Here is a 13,161-nt window from a genome sequence, read left to right as displayed (position 1 = left end):
GTATTGTTAATGGTTTGTCAGGACATGGGCTGGGGATCACATTAGTTATGTACATCTAAAGAAGTCAATAACTTGAAGCTTGTTCCTGCCCACAGAGAGTTTTTTGTGCCGACTCCTCATGGAAGGTGCTCCGAGACCGTGCTCACAGGCTGCATTGTAAAGCCCTGGAAATACGGGTGGAATGTGGTTGATCTCACATGTTGCTGATCGCATGACGGGGACTGTTCTAGAAACCAAGGTCGTTAAAAAGACAGCCAGGAACAGGGTTCCCTGTTTGCAGTCACAAGGGGGAAGACATTAGCCTCTGTTCAATCCCTGTCACTTTAAAAACCTGCTCTGGCGGTTGTCTGGGAAAGAGCCGCCATTTCACTGAGCTTCATTACGTGTATCCCGTGAGAGGAAGAATGTGCTGTAAACTGATTTGGACCCCCTGACAGCTAGAAGTGGGTATAGTGCCACGCCCGCTTTTGGAACACTAGCGCCTCTTCCTTCCCGTCTCCCCGTCTTTATTTGGGGTTGGAACAAAGGCGAGAGACTCTCATGTTCCAGGCTGCAGCAGATTGACCCTGATTGCTCAGGGCTGATCAAACAGTGCACAGCGTTCAGGGTAAGAGCATCACAAGTTCCTTGGCTTTTATGGTAAGGAATGTCTTTTGGACATGGCAAGGCGTGTTAATTAACAATGGTCATTGACTCCAGCTTTGACAAAGATCCAGGCTCTGAGCAGGGAAACGCCCACCCCACCTTTTTCGAAACAAGACTTTTTCCAAGTGGTCTGCACTTGGTATGTTCTGTAGCGCTGGAAGCAACACAAATATGGCAGCTGGAACCCTGCCAGCTGAAACAATTGAACAGAGAGATGCACTAGAAACGGAATGGACGACGGACAGGACCAGAAATCTGAATGGAGATTGTCTTGACTTCATGCAGGCAAAACTTATGGTAAATAAATGCATTATTCCCTCCCTATTTTCCCTGTCTAGCTTTTTCTTTTTCCTTGGGTTTAATCAGATTACAATCCTATAAGGACAAACAACATCCCATTACATTTTTACTGGTGAACCCCATGGGACAACAAACCTGTTCTGCTCTTCATAACTGGGATATTTCTGGGCCAAAATCAAAATCCAACTTCTCCCTACCCTACCTTAAAGAGGAATGGATGGGCCACGGGAGAAGCAGAGGCACCATTTGCTATGGGGAAAAGGGGGGGTGTTGCCCATCCCAGACCTTGTTTCCCCCCTCAACTTTTCATAGGTCTATATGCTCCACTTCCACCCCACCCCCTGACTTTGCAGGGTAAAATATAATCACAAATAATGTTTTATATGCTGACAGAACTTTGGTAGTGACTGGCAGTTATTACCAGCTGCTGAGTGTTCTGGGGTCTGCATGAAATGAACTGGATCCCTGTCCAGTTTGTAGCTGAAAAGTGTCCATGTCATAAATCTACCATGTAAGAGGGTGTCATGTTCTAGGACACTTCAGAGAACTGTAGAGCTCTTCTGCTGACTCACCCTGGCAGCCAGATTTGGCAGGTCCTGTTACCAACAGTCCCAGAGTACAGAAGAATTTTAGGGTTTGAGGGCACTAGGGACACAAACTGAGGAGTGCTGCAGGGAAAAGCCCTAGGAATAGTCAAGCTCAGGAGAACGTTTAGGTTGAGACTTATATTTGTTGCTGTTATTAAAGTAAATAAAAAAACCCAGGAAGGTGGTGGGAGGAGGTGGAATTTGGTGGCTGGCACCAAGCTCTGTAAAGATGTTCTCATCAGACTTTGGCCTCCACTGACCGAACTGCTGTGAGATTCGTTAATCTTGTGAGTCTTTTGCTCATGCAGAGGGCTGGTTTGGCGAGACTTCTGCTACATCCAAAAAAGGACTGGAAATGAGCCCCCTTCTTTAAACTCTGGCAAAGAGCCAGTCTATTCAGGCAGACTGTGATCCAGTGATACTTCTCAGATCCAGACACCTTCTCACTGGGTTCTACTTTCTAGTTCTGACTTATCTCTAAATATTTTAATTAATTGCGAAGAACTCAGAATCCCAGTTCCCAGATGTCCTTGACTATAAACATGTGATGAAATCAAGGAGTGAATTTGGTGCTATTAATACACAATGCCCATATAATCTAATGATAAGAAGGATCTAAGTAAAGCAAGGTCCCAGTGTAATGACGGTTCTCAGACTGAACTTCCGTGGAGTCGGATGGAAGTCTAATTTGTTCTGATTATTTTCTCTTTCCAGTTGAATCTGCTTTTATTTAACTCCACATTGAACAGTGATTGAACATTCAGTGGGTCTCATTAAAAAAGCTTTTTGAATTGATTGAATTCAAGCTTCGTTCCCGCACTTCAGCAGATAGATGCTTGAATATGAGTGGTGTCAACTGAACAATGATAATTGCATCACCCTGCTGAGATTGTTACGGTTCAGCTGTAACTCCTATGGTAACAGTTTTCCAACATCTTTTGTCAGGGCTGATGCCAGCTTGGCAGCCCTGGCAAGCAAAACTCTCTTTATCCCCAGGACAGCTAGCAGATACTTAACTAACCATTGTGCTTCAGACCTTTGAAGACTGGAGGGGCTGCTGCTGAGGCTGACTGGGGAGTTCACTCTGCAGCCTAAATGTTCAGTGTCTGGCCTCTTTGAACATTCAGCCAATAAGGGAGCCAGTTGTGATGTTGATGGTTCTGGCCCCAAGGGAGAGGGGCAAAAATGGCTGCATACCTGCTTTTGCAATTCTCCTGAGCCTCAGGTCTGCAGGGGTCTGGTTCAGTCACTGGCACAAGTTAGAGCAACCTCAGGGCTTCTCTAACTTTCACCAGCAGGTAATGGCAAAACAGCTGGTGATTATCAGAGCACAAAGGCACTGCAGCTGGGAAAGATGCTATATCTGATGCTAAGTGTAGCCTTGGTATGAAATCAGTAGCAACCTCTAGACTGGCACCAGATGCATACCCTGATGCATCTGCCAATCCCTGTGGCATTGTCCAGTGACCTTTAGTGGCTTTGCTCCTCGAGTTAAGAGCTAGCTCTCTTCCCTGATTTTAAGAAAACAAAAACGACCTCCCCTAAAATCTTTTTTAACCTAGCAATTTTCTCAGTCCATCATTCATAGCTTTTCCTTCTTCTCTGCTTTGCAAATTTATTTTCCATTACTAAGAAAAAAATTCCCCACCTTTCCATGGAGATGAATGGTTTGTTTGGAATGTGGCAGTTTTCCCCTGTGGTCTGCTTGCATGCCCTTCTTAGCCTTGTTCCCAGCATGGTGCCCCGTGCCAGTCTGGCTTAGTCCAGCTGAGACAGCCTGACCATGCACATAGGAGCTGGTCTGCAATCTGCTTGGCATGTAGCCAAAGGAGAGAGACACCCTGGATATTGCTCCAAACAGTAGGGCTGCTCTGAGCCTTTTATCTTGCAGGAATTGAATTCCCTATGACTATGTATTTTAATGCTGGCTCTTTGTGTGAAATTAATGGGAAAGCATCATCTTTCCGAGCTGAGGAACTCAGGCAGGAAAGCCAGCGTAATGGCAATAAGTGCACATGGGCTGAATGTTCCCGAGGCTTTGAGTGGGAGAAGGTAGCTCATTAGTCCGAGCCACAGAAAGGGCAGTAGCAATTTCTTATGAATTAGCAGGGTGTACTCCAGCACCACTCACAAAGACCGCTCCATCTCAGGTTAGAGCAGCGGGTCCATTTTAACCCCCCGTCGCACAGGACTGTCTACTTCAGAAATGCCCTGGGCCTGACCCTGATGGCATCATTCAGCATAACTCCCAGGCTGACTTCAGTCTGGCTGAGTAAGAACCAAAGGGAAGGGCATTTGTGACTCCCAGACAGAGGGGAACTGCTGTCTGAACTGGCAACTCTGACATGAGGGAGGGGGAAGCTGCCTCTGTACCATGTCCCCTCCCCGCCCCTGACCTCATGGGAGAGCAGCTGTAGCTCCAGAGCTCCATGAATGAGTGGAGGGCCAGGAGCCAGGGGAATGTACATCATTGGCCTCCCACCCCAGCAGAAAATAATCATGTTTCTTTACTAATTTTCTTGCAGCTCTTTCCCGGCTGGGGAATTACAGGCCAATCACAGCAGGGTGAAGAGCCCCGTTGTGCAGCAGGGCTATGGAAATGCAGCAGACCTTAACATCTGCTAGCCAGCTGAGAAGACTGGGTGTGCCCACCAGCTGGCAGGCCATGCTCCTTTGGGGGTCACGCTGTCCTCCACTGCATAAGAGCACACCCACTTCCCTTGTGCTCCCAGGGGGCTTGAGCTGGACTCCTGGCCTGGTCCCGTGTGCATGAAGAGTGCTCACTGGAAATGTGTCCCAACATAGAGTTGAGCATTGCACGGTCATTGGGTCCTTTAGTTTAGTCTCACACTTACACTGGTTTGTCTCCATATCTGGCAGGGAGGCAGACACTGACAGCATGGCATCAGCCTTGGTAACCCCAGGGGCAGTCAGCAGCAGCTAAACATCCTCCAAGGCCTGACAACAGGAGAGGACAGATAGTCCAGTGGTTATGGCACTAAGCTCGGAGTTGGGTTCAATTTCCCTGCTCCAACACAGGCTTCCTGTGTGATCTTGGGCAAGTCACTTAGCCACTCTGTGCCTCATCTGTAAAGCAGCATGGCCCTGCCTGGAATCCACTGCATTCTAAGTTCTCAAACTGGGCTCATCACAGATGCTACATGCTGAGGGCCAGGTAAGTACCTGAGATAGGGCCTGATGGCTTTGAACTCTGTTGTTCTGGGACATGGAGTGAGGAGGATAAACGGGGATTGGAAGAGGAGCCTGTGCCAGCTGCCCATGGATTGCATTAGGGCAAATGCTTTGCCTGGCACATTCTGATTCAGACATGAGTGGTGAAACGGAGTGGCAGATGGGCCACTGATTAGCAGCTTATCGTGTTACTCCGTTCCGTGTTTGAGGGAGAGAGCCATGTATTAAGCTCCAAACCGCTGAGGAAAGCGCTGTAATTTTGCATGGAGTTTTGGCGGCTTGCCTCCCACCTCTCTTTGATTTGCTGTTAAGTGAGTAAAAATGCTGCTCCCAGATGTTGATGGAGGATCAGTAAGCTGCATCACAATTCCTGTTTTACTCCAGAGACCATGTCACCCTCTGTCTCGCTGGGTTTTTGCATCTCGGCTATGGATGTTTACAGCAAGGTGATACTTGTCATGTTGACAGTGCCCAGTCACCTGGGATGCTGCTGGCATTAGGGGGGCATGGAGGCTTAGCTAATCTATAGCTTTCCGAGGCCAGATGTTTGCTTCAGTTGCCAATGGAACTTAACTTACTCATGGAACTCACTGCCACAATCTACTAGTGAGGCCAAAAGCTTACTAGGCTTCAAAAGGGGATTTGACATTTGGGTCTCTATGTCTTAGTCCTTGCGCTGGGTTTGCCCTTCCTTCAGCACAAGGCTCCTGAGGTGCAGATTCGAGCATCGGAGAAGGTTGTACCAGAAAGTATCTGCAATTATCTGAATGCCCCATGTCTGGAGAAAAGGCTGTGGCCATAGTGGCTGAGGGCTACTGCCTCTGAGGACTGGCACCTCTGAGAGTGCTTTGAGATCCTCAGATGGTAGATGCGATGGAAGGGTCGAGCGGTGGGGTTCATCGCTCAGAGTAATCCTGAGGGTCTGCCTGAGTTTGATGGGCCAGCAAATCAGGACATTTTTATTTCAGTGCATAACCTGAGGTTACCCTAGTCTGAGAAGGACAGCCTCACCGGTCCTCAGCTTGTTCCATTGGTGAGGTGGGGATAATGTTACTTTACTACCTCCCAGTGGGCTGGGACAATGAAGGAATGGAGGGCTCTGTGAGGATGAAGAGCACAGTAACAACACAAAGGCTGAGACGGTCAAACAGGGCAGGCAAGTTAGCCGCATGGCTGCCTGAATCTCCTGCACTGCTTTGACATTTCAGTCAGAGCTGCCATAGCTGGGAGTTCTGTGAGCATCAAACACAAGCCCCTCTTCTAATGCCTTTGCAGGAGACTTCCTGCCATGTCCAACTTTCCAGACTTTCCCAATTCTGCAAAGGCCATTCTGCCCCGTGCCCTCTGTCCATGGTCCTGAATCACATCTCACTCTGCTTGTACTCTCCTGTATTGGCTCGGAGAGCCTGACTGGCCTTTCAGTGCCTCACTATTCAGCCACATGTACCTGTGCGAAATCTACTCCGGGGTTAACTCCCTGATTGCTTGAACCCACACAGGGCCTCTGCAGCCTATTGGCTTTGCACAATGTGGTGGTAGTAGGCACTGAGCGTTTCTGGCATAACCTTTCCCAGAACACAGTTGGGGGGGAAAAAAGCATTTAAAACTGATCAGAGGGAATCATTACACAGTGCTTAATTAACCTGTGACACTCACTGCCACAATATATTAGTGAGGCCAAAAGCTTAACAGAATTCAAAAGAGAACTGGAAATTTACATGAATAAGAATATCCACAGTTATACTGGAGAGGGTTAAAAAGCCATACATGATCTAAATCTTCATGCTTCAGGGCATAGGTCAGTCATTACATGCCTGGAGTCAGAAAGGAACTTCCCCCAGGGGTAAATTACTCCATAATTCTCTATTGCAGGGATTCCTGGAACTTTCTCTGCAACATCTGGTACTTGCCACTGTCAGAGACAGGTACTGGACTAGATGGTCCATGTGTTTGATCCAGTCTGGCATTTCTTATCTTCCTAAAGGCAGAAGTAGAAGTAGCATCATTATTGAAGACAGCACAGGGTAAAATTTCCAAAGGTGCTTAGGTGATTCTAGGCCCATATTGGGATTTCCAAAAGTGCCTAAGCAAGTCAGGTGCCTAACTCCTGGACTAGCAAGAGCACTTCCATGAGGAATTAGGCACCTAACTGTTGGGATTTTTAAATGCATCTAAGCAAGGTTCATCATTAGGCCCCTTAAATGCCTGTGACACTTTGTCCCAGTGTCCCTTTGGGAGAACACACTTGCTCCAATGTCTGGGCTTTACCCCCTTGTGTCTGAAAGCTGCCTCAGAGCAGCATGTTGGTGAAGTAGGGGAACCCTTCAGTGAGTTGGAATGATGCACAGCCACTGCCAACCAGTGTTCCTGCTAATTTTTTACCTCCATGTGTGGAATGAATTTTGTTATGTGCACCAATATGGAGGTGATGTGTGGTGGGGGTAGGGTCAAGGGGGTTGGAGTGTGGGAGGGGTCTCAGGGCTGGGGCAGAGGTTTGGGGTGTGGGGTGGTTAGGGATCCGGCTGGGGGTGCAGGCTCTAGGCTGGGGCTGGGGATGAGGAGTTTGGGGTGCAGGCTGCCCTGGAGCTGCGGTGGGGAGAGAGGGCTCCCTCAGCCCTCTCTTACTGCAACAGCTCAGGCCGAGGGAAGGGTGCCGCTCCCTGTTCATGGCAGGTCTGGCGGGCCAGGGGAGCAGTGTCTCTCCATCTGGGGCTGTGGAAATAGCACCACCGCCCCAGCCTGCGGTCATAAGAATGGCCATACTAGGTCAGACCAAAGGTCCATCTAGCCCAATATCCTGTTTTCCAACAGTGGTCAATGCCAGGTGCACAGAGGGAATGAACAGAACAGGTAATCGTCGAGTGATCCATCTCCTGTCGCCCATTCCTAGCTTCTGGCAAACAGAGTCTAGAGACATCATCATAATAGCCGCTGATGGACCTATCCTCCATGAATTTATCTAATTCTTTTTTGAACCCTGTTATGGTCTTGGCCTTCACAACATCCTCTGGCAAGGAGTTCCACAGGATGACTGTTCGTTGTGTCAAGAAATACTTCCTTTTGTTTGTTTGAACCCTGCTGCCTATTAATTTAATTGGGTGACCCCTAGTTCTTGTGTTATGAGAAGGAGTAAATAACACTTATTTACTTTCTCCACACCAGTCATGATTTTATAGACCACCATGTCCCCCCTTAGTCGTCTCTTTTCCAAGCTGAAAAATCATAGTCTTATTAATCACTCCTCAAACGGAAGCCATTCTATACCCCTAATCATTTTTGTTGCCCTTTTCTGAACCTTTTCCAATTCCAATATATCTTTTTTGAGATGGGGTGACCACATCTGCACGCAGTATTCCAGATGTGGGCATACCATGGATTTATATAGAGGCAATATATTTTTGGTCTTATTATCTATCCCTTGCTGAATGATTCCAAACATTCTGTTCACTTTTTGACGGCCGCTGCACACTGAGTGAATGTTTTCAAAGAACTATCCACAATGACTCCAAGATCTTTCTTGAGCAGTAACAGCTAATTTAGACCTCATCATTTTATATGTATAGTTGGGATTATGCTTTCCAATGTGCATTACTTTGCATTGATCAACATTGAATTTCATCCACCATTTTGTTGCCCAGTCACTAGTTTTGAGAGATCCCCTTGTCGCTCTTCACAGTCTGCCTGGAACTTACCTATTGTGAGTTTTGTATCATCTGCAGATTTTGCCACCTCACTGTTTACTCCTTTTTCCAGGTGATTTATGAATACTTTGAATAGGACTGGGCCCAGTACAGACTCCTGGGGGACACCACTATTTACCTCTCTCCATTCTGAAAACTGACCCTTTATTCCTACTTTTTGTTTCCTATCTTTTAACCGGTTACCAATCCACGAGAGGACCTTCCCTCTTATCACTACCTACAGCCCCTCCAGCCCAGCAAAGTTCAGGGGAAGGGGCTGCCCACAGGGTGCCCACTGGCACAGACCCCCCCCACAACACTGTGGGCACCTCCAGCTTCACGGGCTGCTGGCCAAGTGGGCAACTTTGCATAGGTGGAGGGGAGGCTCTGTCTCCTGCCCCCTGCACCCACGGGGGAGGTGCTCACAGGTGGGTTTGAGCGGCCCAGCCCCCACAGGAGGGCTAAAACCACCCTTGGCTGCATCAGCCACTGGAATCGCACCCCCCAGTCGAGCTCCGTGCGTGGGCACACGTGTCCCATGTGCCACGTGGGGGATCAGCCTTTGTTTCCCCGAGCCCACAAGGTTGGGCTCAATCTCAAGGGGCAGGCTCGGGGGCAGTGGGGTCACGGGGGGGGGGGGTGGCTCAGGCACCTGCCGTTAACTCGCAGTTGCTCATTAAATCCACCAGATGAGTTGGCCATAGCACAATGGGTCAGGGGGGGTGCTGCTTGTCTCAGGGTTTTAATCCCTCTCCACGGCATGTGACACCACCCCCACCTGGCCCCGGCCCCCGCTGGGCTGGGCTGGGCTGGGGGAGGGGCGCCTCTTCCTGGCTGTGCGGCCCTTGATAGGCTGCTGCAAGGCCGCATGGCTGTGCCGCTTAGAGGGATGCTTAGCTGCCAATCATGCTGTTAATAAGTGCTAAACAAGAGCCCCAGGGCAAGCAGGCAGCTCATTGGCAGGCTACCCTTTGGGACAGCTCCAGCGGGAGAATCCTTGCTGTGCCATCTCTCTCCATGCCCCACAGGAACAGCTGATCTTGCCGGCGTGGACAGATGTGTCTGTGAGTGCTCTGAGGTTTCTGCTCTCTGGGCTGTTGACATAAGACATCAGAAGAGGAGGAGGAGGATTTCAATTCCAACTAGTTAACTGCCTCTCCTATCCAAAAGCTACTCAGCTGGATCCCAGGAGTTTGTCGGGGGAGAGCCCATCTCTCCATTGCATGTTTACCACAATGCTACTTAACAAGCAAGGTGACTCCCATGCACATTGGTGCACACATAACCTGTCCAATTCAAGAGGGAGGCTGCTGGCTCCGAAGCAGAGAAATCCCTGGTACTCTAGCGCTGGCCTGGATATTCTCACCCACTCTGCTCTGTTGCAAGGCCCCATTGTTGGATCATGTGCATGCATGCCCGTATTGCTCTATTTCCCCAGTTAGTATCCTGCTGTACTGGAAGAAAACTTCCTCCCCTAACATAAGATTTACAGGGTCCTTTTTCTCATGCCATCCTCAAATCTCCACTAGCCCAAAAGAGGAAGGATCATGCCTGGATGATATAAGTTCTGCAAGGACCAATCATTCTTGGTCTAATCATGAAAGGGCCATACCTCCTCAAGGACCCTCATCTGTACTCTATGAATATCAGCGCATGGGTGATTTCTGTGCTTTTGGGATAAACTCACATCCCAATTGTGTATGGCACATACTTCAAAGGCTGACCCTCCCAACCTCTGGACCCGTGAGCTTGTTGTCAGGCCATATCTAGTACCAGGTTGACAGCAAATCCAGGGAACTCATGTGGCACAGATCAGCCTTCAGGAACCCAGAGACCTTTTCGTCTGGCTTAATATAAGGCCAGTACCCCATGTCTGCAGGGTAAATGGCAAAGAATCTAGTTCTGCCCCCATCTTTGGGTAAAGGCCTGCTTTGGGCAGGAAGCTGTCCAACCCTGTGTCCCTTCACTTAAGGACTGTGTGTTAGAGCTTCCAATAGACTATGGGCCAAATTCAGCCCTCGTGTAAGAGCATCTCAATCTCAATGGAGTGAAGTCTGCTTATAGCAGGGCTGGACTGACTCTCCCAACCCAATAACTCCTGGTGAGCGGGACCAGGGCAGTGGAAACAGGCAGCATATGTTGTCAGCGCTCTCTCTCCATGAGGTTGTTATGGCAATGTTGGTTTGGAGGCCTACCTGCTGCTCGGCAGAAGGCACGCAGCAGGCTGGATTGTTGTTCTGATTGCAGCAGGGCACCAACTGAGCGGCAGCCTTTAAGAACGTTGAGCTGGGGACGCAGTTCAGGAGAATTGAACAGCGAAGTGGCTTCCTGGAGGGTGATTAATCACTGAAAGCCTGCGGCAGTCAGAGCTGTTCCATAAACAGCTGGTGGTGTGGGGATGGACTCGGCAATATACCTGCCCCAGCCGTGGGGCAGTACCTCGCCTGGGAATTGGCAGTGGTCAGATTTTAGAAGCCAACTCCCTTCTCCATCTTAAAGACAACTACATGGACAAGACAACAGAGGGTGGACAAGAGTCACCTTCCCCTCTCCTTAATCACCTGGAGAGCTTGCAGCTGAGCATCACACAGCAGCTGAGTGTGCAGGCCGGGAACGTGGCTTCTGATGGGACTGTCTCAGGCCTGCCTGGGGGCTGGCAAGGAGAAGGTTAATCTTCCCCTCCTTCCAGCTCGTTGTCCATCTCCCTGAGCAGAGGAAAGAGTACAGGTGCAGAGCTAGGCTAGCTGTGATGAGTTCAATCCAGGTATAAAGATTCTGCTCTGCTAGGTCGGGTCGGGTAGGCTAGGCTGATATTAGGAGTTGGTCCTTTTGTGGGTGTAAGGAGGACCATGATCTCTAGAAAAAGCCCATGTGTTGCTTAAATCTTGGCTCCACAAAGAAACTCTTCTTTGGTTAAGCTGGTTTAGACCCCAGGCTGAAAGGAACCTCTTTGAGCTTTTAATTTAAATGACCAGTGGAAGGGTCAGTACTTGCTTGGTTGGTGGTTGTTTTCACCAGGGTTGGACACTCAGCTGAGCTTCTAATGGTCAATTATCAGGAGATAGAAAGCTGGGTGTTACTTGCAGGCTGGTAGCTGTGGAATCTGTGACATCGAGCTATTGCTCCTCCAAGCCTGTAGCATGTGTTATGAAGCTGTGAGGGCAGGATAGACCCCAGTTGTACCACTCAGTGGGTGGTTTTGGAAGAACAGGAGCAGTTGCCCCTCACTAATCCACAGCGATAAAGGCTTGGCTCCAAGATAAAGCTAAGCCCCATCCCAGCCAGGTGCGTCAGCAGGATCTTCGTAGTTCACTGTGTTGAAAGCCTGCAGATGCCTCAGGCAGAATGAGCAGAGGTGTTTGGCCTCTGGCGATAGCCCTGAAATCATCACTGTATGCTACCAAAACGTCTTCTATGCTGTGACCTGGTCTAAGGACTTCAGGATGTTGGCAGCAGCTGGATTGTATTGCTTTGCCCCATCCCCATGCTTTTGCCTTGGAATTTGAGGTAAAGAGCAGTGGGTTTGTTGGCATCTAGCACTGGTTTCCTAAGAACTGGCTGGACTTGGGGGGAGCTTGTCTAACGTCCCACAGGTAGCCACAGCACTGATCACTGCCAGCATTAAAAACTACTATGTCATCCAGAGCTGTTCTACCTCAGTTAAATACACATTCAGATGGACCATACGGTGTGCATCTCTCACAGTGAGGGTAAATAACCATTGGAATGGGTTAGCAAGGGTGGTAGTGGAATCTCCAAGACAAAGATCTGCTGTAGAAATAACTGTGGGGATGTTCTCTGACGTGTGTTGTGGAGGAGGTCAGACAGGATGATCACAATGGTTCCTTCTGGCCTTGGAATCTGTGAAATCAAAAACACTAGCAGCTAGTCTACACTAACGTGTGCAATGGTGGGGAACTTTAAGAAGAGTCTAGTACAGATGGAGCCTTGTCAAGCCTTCCATGGACAAGGTGCTAATGAACCCGTCAGGAGTTGGTCGTGGCTGGTTTTCCACATCAGTGATGCAGAGATGTGCAAAAAGGAAAGGAGTACTTGTGGCACCTTAGAGACTAACCAATTTATTTGAGCATGAGCTTTCGTGAGCTACAGCTCACTTCATCGGCTGCATGCCGTGGAAACTGCATGTCTTTAAGAGATTGCCTCAGGTCTGTCCTGCTGGTATTGTAATTGCTTCCTCTGTGACCAAGGATGATCTGGGGGAGAGTCGTATGCCAAAGTGCCTCACTGCCCTATCACTTAATGCATGAGCAGTGCTGTACGTGGGAGGTGGGGACAGTGCCTGGTGCCTAGAGTACTCTCACTGCACCCAGCTACCCGGAGCCTGGCTGCAGCCTGAGTCATTAGTCCCTCTCTTGCGTGAGCTGCAAATTCACATGAAAAGTGAAAGGAAATGAATGGGACTTTAGTGCTTGCACTGGCTGGAATAAACACCCAGGAGAGCTTTTAAAAAGGCTGAACTAGGCCAGGGCTTTTTAAAATGAATTCTGTGTCTGGTCTGCTGATCTGAAGTGAATCCCAAGCCCCCGTGTGTTCAGAAGGAAGGTAAATTGCAGCATCCCTTGAATACAGCCCCTGGGCAATTACTGAAAGGACCAAAGTCTGTCACTTTCCAGTTGTTACTTCTCACTGTCTTATGTCATAGAGTAGGTTGTTGTAATCTCCATTGTGTGTGTCCGTTGGGTTGTGTCCTGCCTGTCTGTGTTTATCGTATCTTACCCTCTCTCCAACTCCAGATC

General features: G+C 49.0%; 1 protein-coding gene across 4 annotated transcripts in view; it reads left to right on the top strand.

Annotated features, from left to right (window-relative positions):
• EXOC7 (exocyst complex component 7) overlaps positions 1–969 on the top strand; it is a 43,894-nt gene extending 42,925 nt beyond the window's left edge. For all 4 annotated transcript variants that reach the window (XM_073311273.1, XM_073311271.1, XM_073311268.1 and 1 more), the window contains one exon: positions 96–969. In XM_073311273.1, coding sequence (XP_073167374.1) covers positions 96–207 — 112 coding nt within the window. In that variant the 3' untranslated portion in view covers positions 208–969. The remainder of the gene's footprint in view (positions 1–95) is intronic.
• Positions 970–13,161: the final 12,192 nt, after the last annotated feature.

Source organism: Lepidochelys kempii, chromosome 14, assembly GCF_965140265.1.
Source record: "Lepidochelys kempii isolate rLepKem1 chromosome 14, rLepKem1.hap2, whole genome shotgun sequence".
Taxonomy (NCBI): Eukaryota; Metazoa; Chordata; order Testudines; family Cheloniidae; genus Lepidochelys; species Lepidochelys kempii.
Note: the sequence above shows the minus strand (reverse complement) of the source record. Positions and strands in the feature narration are given on the sequence as shown.